The 17,992-nt window shown below is 46.2% G+C and overlaps 1 protein-coding gene across 3 annotated transcripts in view; it reads right to left on the bottom strand.

Annotated features, from left to right (window-relative positions):
• Thoc5 (THO complex subunit 5) overlaps positions 1 to 16,913 on the bottom strand; it is a 32,462-nt gene extending 15,549 nt beyond the window's left edge. Inside the window, exons 1-9 of one of the 3 annotated variants that reach the window (XM_051164776.1) lie at positions 16,851 to 16,913; positions 15,048 to 15,166; positions 14,539 to 14,682; positions 13,062 to 13,175; positions 12,825 to 12,922; positions 9,939 to 10,085; positions 5,749 to 5,863; positions 1,032 to 1,164; positions 352 to 387 (exon numbers count right to left, since the gene is read on the bottom strand). In XM_051164776.1, the coding sequence (XP_051020733.1) occupies positions 352 to 387; positions 1,032 to 1,164; positions 5,749 to 5,863; positions 9,939 to 10,085; positions 12,825 to 12,922; positions 13,062 to 13,175; positions 14,539 to 14,682; positions 15,048 to 15,143 (883 nt within the window). In that variant the 5' untranslated portion in view covers positions 15,144 to 15,166; positions 16,851 to 16,913. Of the gene's footprint in view, positions 1 to 351; positions 388 to 1,031; positions 1,165 to 5,748; positions 5,864 to 9,938; positions 10,086 to 12,824; positions 12,923 to 13,061; positions 13,176 to 14,538; positions 14,683 to 15,047; positions 15,167 to 16,786 lie in introns of all 3 variants that reach the window. The other 2 variants (XM_051164777.1, XM_051164778.1) reach the window with 2 other exon arrangements.
• Positions 16,914 to 17,992: the final 1,079 nt, after the last annotated feature.

Below are 17,992 nucleotides of genomic sequence, written 5' to 3'. Positions count from 1 at the left end.
TTAAGCTACACCCCAGCTCCTTGTCCTCTATTCTAAGTGTAGGAGCCTCACGGACCCCTCATACCATTTGCCCAACTACACTATAAAGGAGGAAGACTCCCCCAACAGCCAACTCCTGCTTTATATCTGGAAACAATATGCAGGCCATCCCATCCCAACCAAGAAGCTGGTCACCCAAGTGAGCACTGGAAACTGTCCTGGGGACCCAGCTCACCCTCCACATGCTAGACAGTCACTCTATCAGAGCCACATTCCTTAACTACAACAGGCCTTTTAATAGTTTAGTCTTGAATTCTACAGAAAAAAGAAGTGGAAACAGTAGAACTATAAACACAAAAGAAAGTTACTCACCCTGTCTAGGGGGCTGGGAGGAGGATTTCATATGAGCTGATGATGGCAACGGAAGAGAACAAAGGGGAAGGAGAAGACGAGACGGACCAAGAAGACACAAGAAAAGACACAGTAATGTCTTGGTGCCATGGCTGGGACAGGGGCATGTATAGGAACAGTACATGTCTGCCTGATGCCATGGGGTAAAGTGTGAACAAGGAAGAACTTTAGTGCTAAGTGAGATCTGCATTGGGGCAGAGCAAAAATCTTCATAAAAACCTTAGCAACTTAGGGTTCGTCCTCTCACTGGTAATGCAACATAAAGTCATGCAGGCTGTTTCAGGCATGTGAAAGCCTGGGAGTGACGCCTAGGACATGAATTCACCAAGCACCCACCCCCAAAACACAGCAGGAGACACAGAGCCACCTGCCAAGAATATCCTGAGGGAGTGAGCACCTGAGAGCCTCCGCAGGCTGCCTGGACACTGTACCTAAAAGGCAAGTAGCCAGGTTCATACAGAGTCAAAGCCATTCCCTCTGAAATGTCCATCACAATAGTCCAGCCTCAGGCTGGCTGGCTTAGCAACCGTGCTGAGGGTGCAAAGGGGCTCTTGGGCAAAGCTGGGGAACTCTCCTGGCTAGGCAGTCTTCCTCACGAGGGCTTCTCCCATAGCCCCTCCTCGCCCAGCCCCCATACTCACCACAGGCCTGCCCGTATGCAGTGGCCTGCACAAAGAGCACATAGAGAGGAGGTGGCAGGTGCCTGGCAGTCTCATGCTGCTTGTGGGCCTGGTCAAATGGCATGAACAGGTATTCTTGCACTGGCAGGGAAGCCTGCAAGCAACAAAAGAAGTTTTTAGTCTACCCACATAGCTATTTTGTGACTAGGTTCCCCCGCTCTTTATTTTTTGCTGAACCGGAGACTGAGTCCAGAGCGCTGAGCATGTGAGGCTGACACACTACTACAGACCTCCATCACTGGGTGGCTAGTATTTACTTACAATAGTGATACATCGTAAACTAGTAGACCTCCGATGAGACAAAAGCCCAATGCAGAAAAATCAAATGCATTTTATAACAGCAACAGTAAGAAAAGGAAGTTATGAAAAGATGTCACTTGTACACTTCTAACGGTATCAGAAAACACGAAGGGGCCGAGGGCGTGGCTCAATTGCAGACAAAACAAGAAAGAGGCAGAGGCAGAAAGGAAAAAAAGAAAAAGAGAAATGTATTATGATCAACATCACACAACACACAAAACAGGGACAGTGAGGTGGGTCAGCAGGTAAAGGCACTTGGGACCAAGCCTGACCTGAGTCTGATCCTTGGGACCCACATGGTGGAAGGAGAAAACTGATTCCTGCAAGTTGTCCTCTGACTTCCACCTCCGTGATATGTACACACAATAAACAAACAAACAAACAAATAAAAATTTAAAGAAAACTAAAACCAAATGAGACCCTTCAGACAGGCTAAGACTAGGAGAAATGGCAGTTCCAAGCACTGGCGGGGATCCTGATGGATCTGAAGCTCCACTGGGTGCTCAGGGATATCTTGACATCTGTGTGACCACTTAGGAAATGGTACCAGGGCTACCTAAGCTGAACGCATGCACAGGAGAATCGACATGAGTCAGCAGCTTTATTCCTAGGTACATACTCAACAGAAATATGGATAAATGAGGACCAAAAATCATTTATAACAATACTCAAAGCCACATTATTTATAATAGACCCAAAGTGGGAATACCTAAAATCAAGTTATTACAAAAAAATTCTTGCTACTCAGAGTTACCTAGATTCCAAAAACACACTACTGAGCAAAAAAAACAAAACAAAACAAAAAAAACAAAAATAAAATCAAAACCCGGAAACAAAGAGTTTATAATTCTATCTATATAAAGTTCAAAACCAGAGAAAAATAGTCTATGATGTTAAAAGCCAGGATAATGGTTACTGAGGGGCAGGAGGGTATAGTGTCTCAGAGCTGGAAACAGAAGGACATCACGGGCTGGACAGATGGCTCAGCTGGTTAAGAGCACTGAGTGTTCTTCTACAGAACCTGGGTTCTGTTCCCAGCTCCCACATGGTGGCTCATAACCACCTGTAACTCTAGTTCCAGGGCATCCAATCCCTTCTGACTTCTGAGGGTACCAGGCACATATGTGGTGTATATACATATATGAGGCAATTTGAGGGGTTACATAGATGTGTTCACACAGCAGTCACCCAGCTGTACATGTATGAGTTATATGCTTTCTTTTTTTCATGTATTTTTATTTTATTTTATTTTTATTGGTGTGAGGATGTCAGGTCCTCTGGAATTGGAGTAACAGACAGTCGAAAGCTGCCATGTGGTTGCTGAGAATTGAACGCAGGTCCTCTGGAAGAGCAGCCAGTGCTCTTACCCACTGGACCCTCTCTCCAGCCTGAGTTGTATACTTTCTGGGGTTTTTTGTTTTGTTTTTGTTTTTTGTTTTTTGAAACAGGTTTTCCTTGGTTGTCCTGGACTCGCTTTTTTGTAGATTAGGCTGGCCTCGAACTCACAGCAATCCACCTGCCTCTGCCTCCTAACTGCTGGGATTAAAGGTGTGCACCACCATGCCCAGCTATACTTTCTGTATGTAAAGTTACTGGTATTGACTTGTTGGTGCTGGGGAATGAACCTAGTATTTCTATATACTAAGCATACAATCTACCACTGAACTACATCCGAAGCCCCAAGAAATTAAGACTTTTGAAAATATTTTTTAATTTAAGTGGAGCATGATGATGTAAGCCTTTAATCCTTGCTCTTGGGAGGCAGGGGAATCTCTGAGTTTGTGCTATGTAGAAAGACCTTGTCTCAAAAAAATTTTTTTTTAATTTAAAATTAATTTTTCCTTTATGTGTGTGTATATTTTGTGTGTATTATGTGTGTGCACCATGTGTCATGTGTATGCCCAAGGAGGCCAGAAGGAGGTGCTGGATCCCTGGAACTAGAGTTAAAGATAATTATGAGCTGCCATGAGGGTTCTGAAAATCGAATCTGGACGCTCTACAAGAGTAGCCAATGCTCCTAACCACTGAGCCATCTTTCCTGTCATTTTTGAAATGACATTTTTTCAGGGAAGCAGGTCTGGCTATGTTGCTCAGGAAGGTCTCAAACTCATGATCGCAAGTAATCTCCCTTCTTAGTTGTATATATGTATGGTATAAGAAAAACATACTCAGCTGGGCATGGCGGCCCACACCTTTAATCCCAGAGGCAGGTAGATCGTGTGAGTTCAAGACTAGCCTGATCTTCAAAGTGAGTCCAGGACAGCCAAAGCTATAGAGAGAAACCCTGTCTCGAGAAAAACAAACAAGCAAAACCAAACAAAACCTCCAGGGGCTGAAGAAGATAGCTCAATCAGTAAAGTGCTTGTTGCTTTACTGAGTGAGGATCTGGGTTTGGATTCGCAGCGCCCACATGAAAAGCTGCACATGGTGATGAGAGGCTATGATCCCAGCTCTGTGTGGTGGAGGACGGGACAGAGACAGGAGGGCCTTTGGAGCTTGTTGGACAGTTAGTCTAGCTAATAGGTGAGCTCCAGGTTCACTGAAGGTCCTGTCACAAATAAACAAATAAGATGGAGCCACAGAAGACACAGAGACTCACATATGAACACATATGTACACAGATTAAACACACACATACACACACACACACACACACACACACACACACACACACACACAAAGACTGAAAAAGAGAGACAGAGAGCTGGGCTTGGAGGTGCACATCTTTAATCCCAGGACTAGGGATACAGAGGCACCCAGATCTCTGTGAGTATGAGGCCAGCTTGGTCTACAAAGTGAATTCTAGAACAGCCATGACTGCTAAAAAGAAAAGAGAAAAGAAAAAGAAAGGAAGGAAGGAAGGAAGGAAAGAAATATAAAAGGTATATTCCTTTATTTTATAAAAGAAAACCTCTAGTTGGCAAGGTAACTGCTTAACTGTTAACAGTTTGGTGTGACTACAGACTTTGTACGAAGCACACACACATATACTCTCCATATAAACACACTGCAAACCAAAGCACACAAATGAAAGTGGACTATGATTGTTTGACATACTTCTTCTATGTAGTGGTTCTCTGAGAGCTGTGCTCCTATGTTCCACATGACCTTATACAGCCTTACAGGCTGCACTACACAGAACATACAACAATGCAGAGGGCCTGGAGCACCAAAGACAACTAGACTTGCTAATGCCCATTCCCTCGCCCCTGCTCTGGCTCCATCTCCCTCTCTCCCTGTCACTGTTCCTTCACTGGAGACAGAACCTCACCATGTAGACCTGACTGACTAGTTCAGAACTCCTATGCAGACCAGGCTGACCTCAAGGCATGGACCAGCACACACAGCTTCTTGATTTTTTTTATGTAGCTCAGGTAGCCTACAGTCTCCTCTTTATTTAGCCCAGGCTGGCCTCAAATTCATAATCTTCCTGCCTCAATTTTTCTTTTTTTCTCCTATGATGATGCTCTAATAGAAAAACACATTTTTGCTAACAACTCTAATTCCACATCTAGAGCTGAAGGAAAGAAGTAAAGACCTTGCCAAGTTCTAGAAAAACAGATTTAAGCCAGGCATGGCACTCAGGAGGCAGCAGCAGGCGGATCACTATGAGTTCGAGGCCAGCCTGGTCTACAAAGCGAGTCTAGGACAGCCAAGGCTACACTGAGAGACCCTGTCTTGAAAAACCAAAAAGAAAAAGGGATTTATAATTTCTCTAGAATCCTTTTACAAAGTTCCTCTATATTAGCCTCTATATTAGTTCATAAAACTAAAAGGATTTAGACGAAATTTGGCATCACAAGCAAACAAAAATCAGGTCACACACATACACATGCATGCATATGTGTGTATACATACATACTTCCATACACACATGTATATACACACACACATATTCTATATGGATAAAGTAGAAGCTTATCAAATATGAATCAAGTTCTTTCAGAGAGTCATCTACTTTTCTTCTTTTTGAGACAAGGGTTCTCTGTGTAGCCTTAGCTGGCCTTGAACTCACAGAGATCCGCCTGCCTATTCCTCCTGAGTGATGGGACTACAGGCGCGCTCCACTGTGCCTGACTGAGTCATCTATTTTTCTTCGTCAGTCTCTGAGGTATTGGGTGGACCTAACTAAATGCTCACAGGAGCAAGTTTAACTGCGTAGAAACAAGCTGGTGAGGAGCCTACAGAGAGGGCTGAGGAGGCTAGAGCTGAGTCAGGCGTACCTGAGAGCGATGATAAACAACAGTCCAGGATGTGTGTAGCGTGCATGGGCCCCGTGCTCCTTTACCCCAGAGCATTTTCCAGAAAAAGCATCCTCACAGTGTAAGCTACTGAGGGCGACTCTGCAGCCAGTCTGTGGTAGTCAGAGCTCGCTCACCTGCATGATGCTGTTGAGGCGAGGCTGCAGGCTGCTCAGGTACTCCTTCTTCACCTCAATTTCCTTCAGGATCTTCTCCTTGTTGGACAGGCACTCTCGGTACTTCTCGGCCAGCCTAAGAGGCACACAGGGCATGGTCACTGATGCCTCACAGGGATAGCTCAACATGCCCGTTCACTCTCAGACCCTACTTGTAACAGCTGTGACTATTCTAATGACAGCCAGGACTTACTATGTACCAAGTCCTTTAGTGAATTCATTCAAGCACTATCGTGCTTAACAATCAGATAAACCCTTGAATACATTGACTTAAAACATTTTCTTACATTTATTTATTTTTGGGGGGTCAAGGAGAGGGTACACGTATTAATGGCATCTGGGGCTCAAACTCAAGTTGTCAGGCTTGGTGGCAATCATCCCCTGAGCTCTCTCACTGGCCATTTATTTGGAAAAAAACAAAAAAACAAAAACAGAGGTTGAAGCAGGATTCCAAATTCAAAGCCTAACTGAGTGACAAAGTGAGTTAAAGGACAACCTGGCCACATGGCAAGGCCCTGCCTCACATAAAAACACAAACAAAACCAAAAACCAACCAACCAACCAAAAAAAATCATGAAGCATCTAGGACTGTATGTAGTTTATGATGAAATATTTGTTTCTATGTATGAGGTTCCAAGTTCCAAGCATAACGCCAAAACCTAACCAAAACAACTCCCCCCCCTCCGACAAAATGCCTTGTAAAGAGCATTATTTATGACACCAAAATATGGAAACAACCTAAAAAGTCTCAATGGGGAATGGTTTTGTGATTTAAAAAAATAGTCTATGAGTCAGGGGCACACGCCTTTAATCCCTGTCTCGAAACCCCTCGCAAAAATATTTAATTTTATTTTATGTGCATTGGTGTGAGGGTATCAGACCCTCTGGGACTAGAGTTACAGACAGTTGAGAGCTACCATGTGGGTGCTGGGAATTGAACCCAAGTTCTCTGGAAGAACAGCCAGTGCTCTTAACCGTTAAGCCATCTCTCCAGCCCCAGCGCTGTGATTTTCCTATACTTAGGACTGTGATACAATCTTCTGAAATAATGTTAGCAAAGCTTTGTAAGACTATCACAGGAGCATGCTCACAGATATGGAAATACAAAATACAAAGTTAGATCTGGGGATGTATCTCAGTGCTAAGTTCTTGCTTAATACGCATGAGGCCTTGGGTTCAATCCCCAGCACTGTCCGGAGAGGGAGAGGGAGAAGAGAGAGGAGAGAGAAGAGAGACAGAGAGAGAGGAGAGAGAGAGAGAGAAAGAGGGGGGGGGGGAGAGAAGGAGAGAGAGAGGAGAGAGAAAGAAAGAGAGAGACGGGGGGGGGGGGGGGGGGTCATGTGGGAAGAGGAACTTCAGTAGAGAAGATGCCTCCATCAGATTGGCCTGTAGCCAAGTCTGCAGAGTGTTGTCTTGATTAATGATGCGGGATGCGGGAAGGTGCCACGGCTGAGCTGGTGGTCATGGGTTAGATAAGAAAGCAGGCTGAGCAAGCCAAGGGGAACAAGTCAGTCAACAGCACCCCTCCATTGTCCTGCTCCAGGTGAGGACTCCAGCCTGCTGCCTTGACTTCCTGCCTGGCTTCCCTCCGTGATGGAGTGTGCCCTGAGTGTGGTAAGCTGAGACAAACCCTTTCCTTCCCAGCTTGCTTCTGGTCTTGGGGTTCTATCACAACAACAGAACCTTGACTAAGATGAGCAACAAAAGTATTTAGCGCAGTTGGGAGAGTGCTTGCCGAGCACCACATAAATCCAGATGTGATAGCACTGGGAGGCATGGGAAGGAAGAACCGAAGTTCAGAGTCACCCTTGGCTTACTGTAACCCTGGGGAAGGCACTTGCTGGGCAGCCTGAAGACCTAAGATCGATCACTCCAGCGCTGTGCTCTTACTTCCACACACTCATCGTGGTGCACTCACCCACGCACATCAAGCACACACACAATAATAAAAGGTAAAATTAAGCGCAATACTAGGCCAGGTGTGGTAGCACACATCTGTAATCCCAGCACTCGGGAGGCAGAGGCAAATGGATCTCTGTGAGTTCAAGGCCAGCCTGGTCTACATTATAAGTTCCAGGACAGCCAGGGTTTGTAGAGAGACCATATCTCAACATGCTCCCCCTTCCCCCAAATAGTGATCATTTAAAAAGAAAAAAGTGAATTTAGTTCTCAGTTATTAACATTGTTTAAGATTTTATTTTTAAATTTTGTGTGTGTGTGTGTGTGTGTGTGTGTGTGTGTGTGTGTGTGTGTGTGTTTATTGGGGTGTGTGTGCATGAGGGAGGTGTCCAAGGAGAACAGACATTGGATCCCCTGGAGCTGGAGTTACAGGTGGTTGTGAGCCATCTGCAATGGGTACTAAGAACTAAACTGGGGCCCTCTGCAAGAGCCAGTATACGCTCTTAACCACTGACATCATCTCTCCAGCCCCTCAGGTGTTAAAATTTTAAAGGGGTAAAAATTACTCTGGCCCCAGGTATGGTAGTAGCATGCCTAGAGCTCCAGCCATTGGGAAGCTGGGGCAAGAAGACGGCTTGAGCAGGAGTTGGTGGCCAACCCAGGGAATACAGAAAAACCCTGCCTTAGACACTGGATTTTGAACAGTGTTGAGAATGTTAAAGCTACGGGGACTTTTAGAGATGGACTGAGGGTATATGTACTCTGAAATGGGCATGAGCCCATGACACAAGATTATGTCTAAAAGAGAGGTGCCTGGGGGCATTGTGAGCTGACCTCCATATGCACAACACACAACACACAATTAGAATCACCCTGGAGATGAGCCTCCTGGAATACCGGAATATTCTTGATTAGGTTACCTGAGGTGGGGGAACACTCTAGAGGAGGGTAGCAGGGCTGCATAGACAGCTCAGCAGTTAACACCTGCTGCTCCTGCAAAAGACTGCGGTTCAGTTTTCAGCAGCTCACAAGCATTACACATCTAGTTCTAGGAGAAGATCTGATCTGATCCTCTTTTGGCCTCTACTAGCACCTAATGTGGTGTACTCACGCACGCATGCACTTAGCACTTAGAATACATGAAGTCTTTTTTAGTTTTTCGAGTCTTTCAAAGCAGGCAGCACCACTCCCAGGTGCTTGAGTCTTACACTCCATGAAAAGGAGAAAGCTAGGAAGCATGACTGTTCACTCTTCTCTTCCTGGCTGGGAACATACAGTGACCAGCTGCTTCACCTTCGGATGTGAGCCAAAATAAGCCTTTTCCCTCTCAAGTTGCGTTTGTTAGGGCATTTTGTCACAGTAACAAGCAAAGTAACTAATACAGTTTATAACAAAATTGGGTTTCACTGTGACATTTTCACACAATTATCTCATGATATCATTTTATCTTACTACTTCATATCATCATTATTATTGGTTTTGGTTTTTTTTGTTTTGTTTTTGTTTTTTTGAGGCAGGGTTTCTCATACAGTCCTGCCTGTCTTGGACTTAATTTGTAAACCAAGCTGGCCTTCAACTCAGAGAGCTCTGCCTGCCTCTGCCTCCTGAGTGCTGGGATTAAAGGCGTGTGCCACCCCGACCCATATCATCCTATCTTATTTGTCACCCCTAACTGCTTCGCCCATGCCTCTCCCCGTTCCTATTTGTCTATATAACTGTGTGTGTGTGTGTATCTGCATGCATGTCCTTCATGCGTGCACATGTACAGAGGTCTATCCAAATGTCCTTATTCCTCTCTGCCCAGTCTTTGAGGCAGGGTCTCTCACTGCGCCCGGAGCTCACAGAGTAGGCTGGCTAGAAACCTCACAGGGCCTGCTGGTCTCCACACCCCAGACTCACGCCACTTCATTCAGCCTTTCCACATGAGCTTGGGACCCAAATTCAGGTCCAAAACCTTGCACAAAGACTTTACCTATTGAACCATCTTCTAGTGCAGCCCTTGTGATGGTAAGAACCGAGCCAAAAGCCTTGTGCACGGAGGGCAAACTTCTACCGTGGAGCCACATACCATCACTTCCAACTTTCTATTGATAACCTTGACAGTCATTAGCCCACCCTCAAAGAGGTCAGTCAAGTCTGAACAATCAGTGTGAATTAATACAAGGTGGTCCTGGAGACTACTTGGTCTAACCCGGGTCACAATCAAGTGCTGTCACTGTGTGGTTAAGGAGGTCAGGAGGAGGAAAGAGTACCTTTTCCGCTGCTCTAGCTCCCAGTCCAAACGTGCCAAGGTCTGTTGGTGAGGATCTCCCATGGTGACTTCAGCCTTGCTGATGCTTGGCGGAGCCTCTGTATAGAACTCCTCTAAACTGACCAGATCAATCTCTTCATGCTTTGACCTATAAGCAAAACCCAAGTTATCAGGCAGCCATTTTCAGGACCCCAAAGTGTGGCCTAACAGGGGCGGTTGTTCCGTTTATGCCTATGTAGCCCAGGCCTAGGGAATTCTGTCTCAGCAAATGCTCAATGACAGGCATTTCAGCATGATGACAAGCTCTTAATGGCATACCACAAAGTCACTGGCCCATGATGTCAAACCTATCAATCCACAAATTAGCTGACAACTTGAGAAGGATGCTCAAAGAACTGTCAAATGACTCAAAGTCCCCACAGCCTGGGCTTATGCCATCGTGGTGAAACTAAGACATGTCACCGTGGAAGAATAAACCAAAGAGTCTACACCTCACTTTAAAACTGTTCCACTGCACAAGTGAGGAAGCCAGCTTAGCAGAACTAGATATGAACAAGGCTTGGAGGCTTTACTTTTTGCTTGTTTAGAGAAAGCTGATTCTCTGCTGGGTTAATGTACTGAGTGCGCAGGCCATGGCCAAATAAGCATCACAGATGCCATGTTAATAAGCAGCTACACATTAGCCTCACCTCATATGGCTCTTAGGAGACAGAGCTTTATCTCCATTTTAAACCTATTACTTATTACTATACAATTTAGTTATACTCTATTCTTTCTCCATTTTTCTTTTTCTTCTTCTTTTTTTGGTTTGCTCTTTTGTTTGTTTGTTTTTCGGGACAGGGTTTCTCTGTGTAGCCTTGGCAGTCCTGGACTCACTTTCTAGACCAGGCTGGCCTTGAACTCACATCAATCCGCCTGCCTCTGCCTGAGTGCTGGGATTAAAGGCATGTGCTACCACACCCGGCTCTGATTTGCATTTTTTGTTGTTGTCATTTTGGCTGTTTTTTTTTTTTTTTTTTTTTTTTTTTTTTCCAATATACGGTTTCTTTGTGTAGCCCTGGCTATCCTGGAACTCACTATGTAGACCAGGCTGGCCTTAAACTCAGATATCTGCCTGCCTCTGCCTGGCCTCCTAAGTGCTGGGATTGATGGCGTGCACCACCATCAGGTTCTTCTTCTAGTTTTCAAATGTGTCCACGTTCACACAGCTGGTGAGAGGTAGAGCCTGGACATGACGTCAGAGCCTCGAGGTCCATTACATTCTGACTTTGCCCACTTCCACTAAGCAGTGATTACAGTGTAGGGTATCACATTCCTTCATGTTGTTCTTATATTTTTAACTGTCATAGTTTCAAAATAGCACTGGAGGGGGAGATGTTGACCAACAGGTACGATGGCACAGTAGGAGAACATCATGATACATGCTGAGGAGAAACAATTGCTTTTAACAAGTACTGAGCTCATGTGAGGACATCCTGCTGGGACTCTAGGTAATAGAAATATAGGAGATGGGGAAATAGAAGGACCCAGAGGGTCCTAGAAACCTACAAGAAGAACATCTGATGGGTGGATCGGGGCCCAGGGGGGTCTGCTCAAACTACTACACTAACCAAGGACAATACAAGTAGTAAACATCGAACCCCTACTCTGATCTAGCCAATGGACAGGACATTTACAACAGTTATGTGGAGAGCGGGGACTGACTCTGCCATGAACTCTGGTGCTCCATATTTGACTCCTCCCATTGGTGGGGAGGCCTAGTGGCACTCAGGGAAAGAATAAGCAAGCTGCCAAGATGAGACTTGATAGCCTGTGACCATATAGTGAGGGACGAGGGGAGGGGAATAGGGTGAAAGCAGGAGGGAGGGAGGAATGGGAGGATACAAGTGATGGGATAACAACTGAGTTGTAATCTGAATAGATTAATAAAATTAAAATTAAATTAAAAAACAAAAACAAGTACTGAGCTCTGCCAGGCGCGGTAGCTCATGCTTGTAATCACAGCACTCTGGGAGGCAGACGCCAAGTGGATCTCTGTGAGTTTGAGGCCAGCCTGGTCTACAAAGCAAGTCTAGGACAGCCAAGGCTACACAGAAAAACCCTGTCTCAAAAAACTCAAAAAAAAAAAAAAACCCAAAAGTGTGGAGCTCAAAGCTCAAAGGGACAGAGAGGCTTCCACGGTTCTTTGTGTAGTTTGAAATGGCTGGGTGAGATTCTCCACTTAGAGTCATCTGCTGGTCTTTTGCTCCTCCCCAAACCCTGTAGTCCTCTAAGCTCGCTCCTCCCCAAATCCTGTAGTCCTCTAAGCTCGCTCCTCCCCAAACCCTGTAGTCCTCTAAGCTCGCTCCTCCCCAAACCCTGTAGTCCTCTAAGCTCGCTCCTCCCCAAACCCTGTAGTCCTCTAAGCTCGCTCCTCCCCAAATCCTGTAGTCCTCTAAGCTCGCTCTTCCCCAAACCCTGTAGTCCTCTAAGCTCGCTCCTCCCCAAACCCTGTAGTCCTCTAAGCTCGCTCTTCCCCAAACCCTGTAGTCCTCTAAGCTCGCTCCTCCCCAAACCCTGTAGTCCTCTAAGCTCGCTCCTCCCCAAACCCTGTAGTCCTCTAAGCTCGCTCCTCCCCCAAACCCTGTAGTCCTCTAAGCTCGCTCCTCCCCAAACTCTGTAGTCCTCTAAGCTCGCTCTTCCCCAAACCCTGTAGTCCTCTAAGCTCGCTCCTCCCCAAACTCTGTAGTCCTCTAAGCTCGCTCCTCCCCAAATCCTATAGTCCTCTAAGCTCGCTCCTCCCCAAATCCTATAGTCCTCTAAGCTCGCTGAGCCTCCTTTAAAGGGGTGGCTCACACTGAGCCATGTAAGAACAAGCAGTACCACAAACTAGAAAGTCAGAACTCACTTGAACTCCAGGCACTTGGTGATCTCCTTCTGCAGGTGCATCACTTCGTAGAGCAGGTTCTGTAGCTGCAGGTGGTAGGCATCAACTTTCTGCTTGGCCTGGAGGGAAGATGAGGTGAGCAGGGCAATCTGGGGTGGGAACGAGCATCGGCAAAGTCAGAGAAGGGGCATGGGGCTAGTTGAAAATTGGACAGAGAGGAGGGAGGAGAAGTCAGGCTGTTGAACCGTCCAGGTCTACCTCGTGGGTCTGATCTCGTCCTTTCTTTAACCTGATATGGGCTAATCGGTTAAGCTTCTTTAGCGTCATGAAGTGCACACAGCTCTGGATCCTCCGTTCTTCGATTTCAATGGCCTGTGCACAAAGAAAATGGTAAAGACCAGTAACGTGGCGGGGTTGCCTTCAGACCCTCGCTGCCAAGAGCTCCCCACCCAGGGGATAAGCAGACTCTGAAGGGAGCTTGGAACTGGGAGAAATGTCATAAAAGAAATGGAAGAGTAAGGCCAAGCATGATGCTGCGCTAAGGCCTTTAATCCCACCAATGAGGAGGCAGAGGCAAGAGTTCAATGCCAGCCTGGTCTATAGGGAGGTAAGGCCAGCCAGGATACACAGTCTCAAAGGGGGGAAAAAAATGAAGAGAAGAGAGAAAGGGAAGGCTGATTATAAATACACACACACACACACACACACACACACACACACACACACATACACATATATATAATTGGGCAAAAAAAAAAAAAAAAAAAATCAATTTCCACTTAGACAGAAGTAGCAAAAATGAACAAAACAAATGCAACTCAAAGAGACCGTCACCATAACAACGCCACCCATAAAACTTGGTCTTTATGAATAACTTAAATGACAGCAACAAAAGCCTAACTATAAAGCTTAGTTATAGTAATAGAGCTACAGAACGTAACAATCTTAATGGTATTGTCAACATACGGAAGACGGCTGAATTCTTCCTTAGCTCACCTGTCTGGTCTTTAGATGCATTGTTTAGTTTTATATCTGCCTGATTAATTCATTTACCACCCATGATGATTTGATTTGGGGCTCTATCATTTATTTGCACATACTTCTCAACACTTAGCAAAATGTCTGATGTGTAAAAATATTAAATTAGGGCTGGAGAGATGGCTCAGAGGTTAAGAGCGCCGGCTGCTCTTCCAAAGGTCCTGAGTTCAATTCCCAGCAACCACATGGTGGCTCATAACCATCTGTAATGTGATATGGCGCCCTCTTCTGGCCTGCAGAAGTACATGCAAGCAGAGCACTGTATACATAATAAATAAATAAAATCTTTTAAAAAGCCGGGTGTGGTGGCGCACGCCTTTAATCCCAGCACTCGGGAGGCAGAGGCAGATCGCTGTGAGTTCGAGGCCAGCCTGGTCTACAAAGTGAGTCCAGGATGGCCAAGGCTACACAGAGAAACCCTGTCTCGAAAAAAAAAAAATCTTTTAAAAAATATTAAATTAATAATATCAAATTGTAGTCATAGAAAAAGTTATCTTATACTTTCATTACTATAATGGGAGCCTGGGCTGTGATGACAAATTCTAACATATTAATAGGCAGGTCTCTGGAGCTTCCAGACCCCAGCCCCTAATCACGGCTGGGGTGGCGGACAAGACCAGGAAGGGCCTAGTGACTCCAAAAGGAGCCCCAGCTGTGCAGACACCCCAGGTTTAGCGTGTCTGGCCTTTCTCCTTACCACATCCTTGCTGCCCTTGCTCTTCAAGTCCTGGATCTCAGCCATCAGCCTCTGTAGCTCCTGGCAAGTGTACTTGTACAACTCATAGTCCCGGCCAGGGTCCCGCAGGTCAACCTCAGCCTCCTCACTGTAGTACTTGCCTTCCTGTGGGGGCAATGAGAGAGGCGCTGGGTAGAGGGCGATAGTCTCCCTGCCAGCATCAGGCAGAGTAAGAATGAGAACCATCACTATGTCAGAACATTACAATTGCCAGTGTGTGGCCAGGCTGCTCTACAGGGTGATGCCAGGCTGGGAGCAGCAGCGTGCTGGGACACACTCTCTGCACAGGTACCCAACTGAGTCCAATAGATTTGTACCTGATGTAAACGCGCATCTTTTGTCAGATCATGGGGATTCTAGTCATCTGGTCTGGTCTCTGGCACATGACCCTGAGCTCCTGCACATTCACAGGTGGTTATGTGACGACAGTCTGCAGCTGTCCCGCAGCACGGAACCCCGGCTAATCTCACCTGCTCAGTGTCAGATCGATTCCGTTTCCCTTCAGCTGGGGTTCCATCACTGCGGATCACTTTGGGTTTCCGCTTTTTGCTGGATTCTGATGACATTGTTGCTCTTCCAGATCAGAGAGCTGTTAAGAAGAAGAAACTTTTTTTTGTTTTGTTTTTCGAGACAGGGTTTCTCTGTGTAGCCTTGGCTGTCCTGGACTCACTTTGTAAACAAGGCTGGCCTCGAACTCAGAGATCTGCCTGCCTCTGCCTCCCGAGTGCTAAGATTAAAAGCATGCACCACCATGCCCGGCTAAGAAAAAGCTTTTAAAGATTTTCCAGATTGGCCGGGTGTGGTGGTGCACGCCTTTAATCCCAGCATTCAGGAGGCAGAGGCAGGTGGATTTCTGTGAGTTCGAGGCCAGCCCAGTCTACATATCAAGTCCAGGACAGCCAAGGCTACAGAAACCGTGTCTCGAAAAAAAAAAAAAAATTCCCAGATTGAGGGAGTGGGGTGGGGCCTCTGGAGAGATGGCTCAGAGGTGAAGAGCACTGTTCTTCCAGAGGTCCTGAGTTCAAGGCCCAGCAATCACATGGTGGCTGTCAGCCATCTATAATGAGATCTGGTGTTCTCTTCTGGCTTATGGGCACACATGTGGGCAGACTATTATGTAAACAATAAATAAATGTTTTAAAATTTTTTCCCAGAGGGGATGGAAAGATGACTCAGTGGTTAGGAAAACTTATTGCTTTTCCAGAGGACCCAGGTTTGATTCTCAGCACTCATCTGTCAGTTCAAAACCATCTAGAACTACAGTTCCAGGGCATCGAATGCAGACGCATGGTGCACAGATATACATACAGTCAAAACACACATACACTTAAAATTTTAAAAATTATTTAAAAATACACTGTATGAAGATATAAAAGAATTAAAAGAGGGCTTTTTTTTTTTTCTTCTTTTTTTTAAAGAGAGAAAAGGAGAGATGGCTCAGTGGTGTCTACTTTTCCAAGGGCCCCGGGTTCAGTTCCTAGTACCCACATAGCAGCTCACAAGTGTCTGTAACACCAGTTCCAGAGGATCCGACACCCTCAAACAAACATGCATACAGGCAAAACATCAAAGCACATAAAATAAAATTAAAAAAAATTAAAACAGGGTGGATAGTACCTCTTTTTACTGCCCAGGCCCTATGCAGTATAACCTAAAGGGGCAAAAATCTTGCTTTCTTTTAGTTAAAAAAATTAAGATAAGCAAAATATTTAGTGAAACAACTAAACTGAGTCAGGGCAGCTAGCCAGGAAACAGGAGACATTACAAAGAAAAGGCAAGCCTCTCTCCTGTCCTAACGTCCGCACTCTCAGCCTTTATGCTCCAGCAATAAACGCACTGATTTTTCATCAATACGACTCCTTGGAGTCTTATGTGGCAACGTTGGTAAGAGAATAAAGCGCCTGCCCCTCAGGGGCCGCAGGCGGCAGCCAGAGCCAGTGAATCAAGTGGCGGGCTCATCTGAGAAAAGCCACAAGGGTGGCTCCGAACCCCTGGTAAATCCCAAACGCCACACGGGAGCGTTTCCCACACTCACGCAAGGTGTGCTATCACTACCACTACTACTTAACAAGGTGTCATCACTACTGCTGCCATCAGCACAAAGGAGCCAAGAGGATGCTGTTCCCAGAAGCAGAAAGCAACCACGAGCCCTGGGGAAAGCCGACAAGTGGGGACCCTAGCCCGGGAACTCGCGTCCTGCTGTCCGGACCTCAGGCCCCATGCGCACTGCGCAGACCAGCAACCCTAGCCGGCAGCCGTCCACCGTCGCTCACCACAATAGTCCTCACGCCTTCCAGCCAGGCAGCCACTTCCGGCTCACGACCATAGAGAAGCGGAAGGAAGGAGCTACTGGCCGGAAGTGAGACACAAAGGCCAGATGCAGCTTGGGAAGCAAGGAAGGGGCGTGTCCCAGCCGGGCAACCGTTATTTTATTCCTTTGGTTTTTAGAGACAGAGATACTCTGTGTATTCCTGGCTGTCCTGGACCTCACTATGTAAACCAGGCTGGCCTCAAACTTACAGAGATCCGCCTGCACTTGCCTTTCAAGTGGCAGGATTAAAAGCGTGGGTAAGCTTTCTAATTCTATAAAACAGGGTAACTGCACCGATGAGGACCAGATTTGCCTCCATACTTTGTGTTCCAGGCAGGGACTCACTAAGTAGCGCTTGCCGACCTTTCCCGCTATGTATATCAGGATGGTCTGGAACTCACTGACATCTTGCCTTGGCCTCACTAGAATTAAAGGCAGTTGTCACCATACCCAGCTCTAACTTGACTTATAACACTGTCAGAGCCACTGCACCAGAAAAGGCAGGGACATAATCCTGTATTCCACTTGTTTCCTGCTTCACACAAGTGCATTACTGTTTCTCTGTGTTAGGCATGATTTTCCCAAAACAAAAACCGCTACTTTAAAGACAGTATTTGAAAGCTTCAGGTACCTCCTATCCCGGGTATTTCTGGAGTAAATCCTGCTTGTTTGGGCCTTGAAACGTGTACAGTGACTACCAGGCTGAGTGGGAAACAGTTCTTGCTCTTGCCCTGGGATGAAAATGAAGATAACCCTTCCTAAGAGACCAAGGCCACAGGACCCTTCTGCCAGCTTGAAGTCGCCTTGCCTTGCAGATGAAAACAACAGCGCAACTTACAGTAAATATTTAATTTGGTTCCATCAACTATTCCAGTATATATTTTCCACGTATAGTAGCAAAACCATGCTAAGCAGGGGTTCATGAGGTATGGGAGGGGGTCATTGAGGAGACCCCCAAAATCACTGAACCCACTTCACAGACCTGGGGGTTCTGCAAAATGAGGGCGTGGCTGACACAATGTCAGGTTGGGGGAGAAGGAATTCAGGATAGGAATATAGGTCTCGGCCTGTGTGTTTGTCTGGAGCAGGGAGGAGGCACAGAGG

The sequence above is a fragment of the Acomys russatus genome, chromosome 22, assembly GCF_903995435.1.
Source record: "Acomys russatus chromosome 22, mAcoRus1.1, whole genome shotgun sequence".
Taxonomy (NCBI): Eukaryota; Metazoa; Chordata; class Mammalia; order Rodentia; family Muridae; genus Acomys; species Acomys russatus.
The sequence above is the reverse complement of the archived record's forward strand: the minus strand, read 5'-3'. Positions and strand labels throughout refer to the sequence as shown.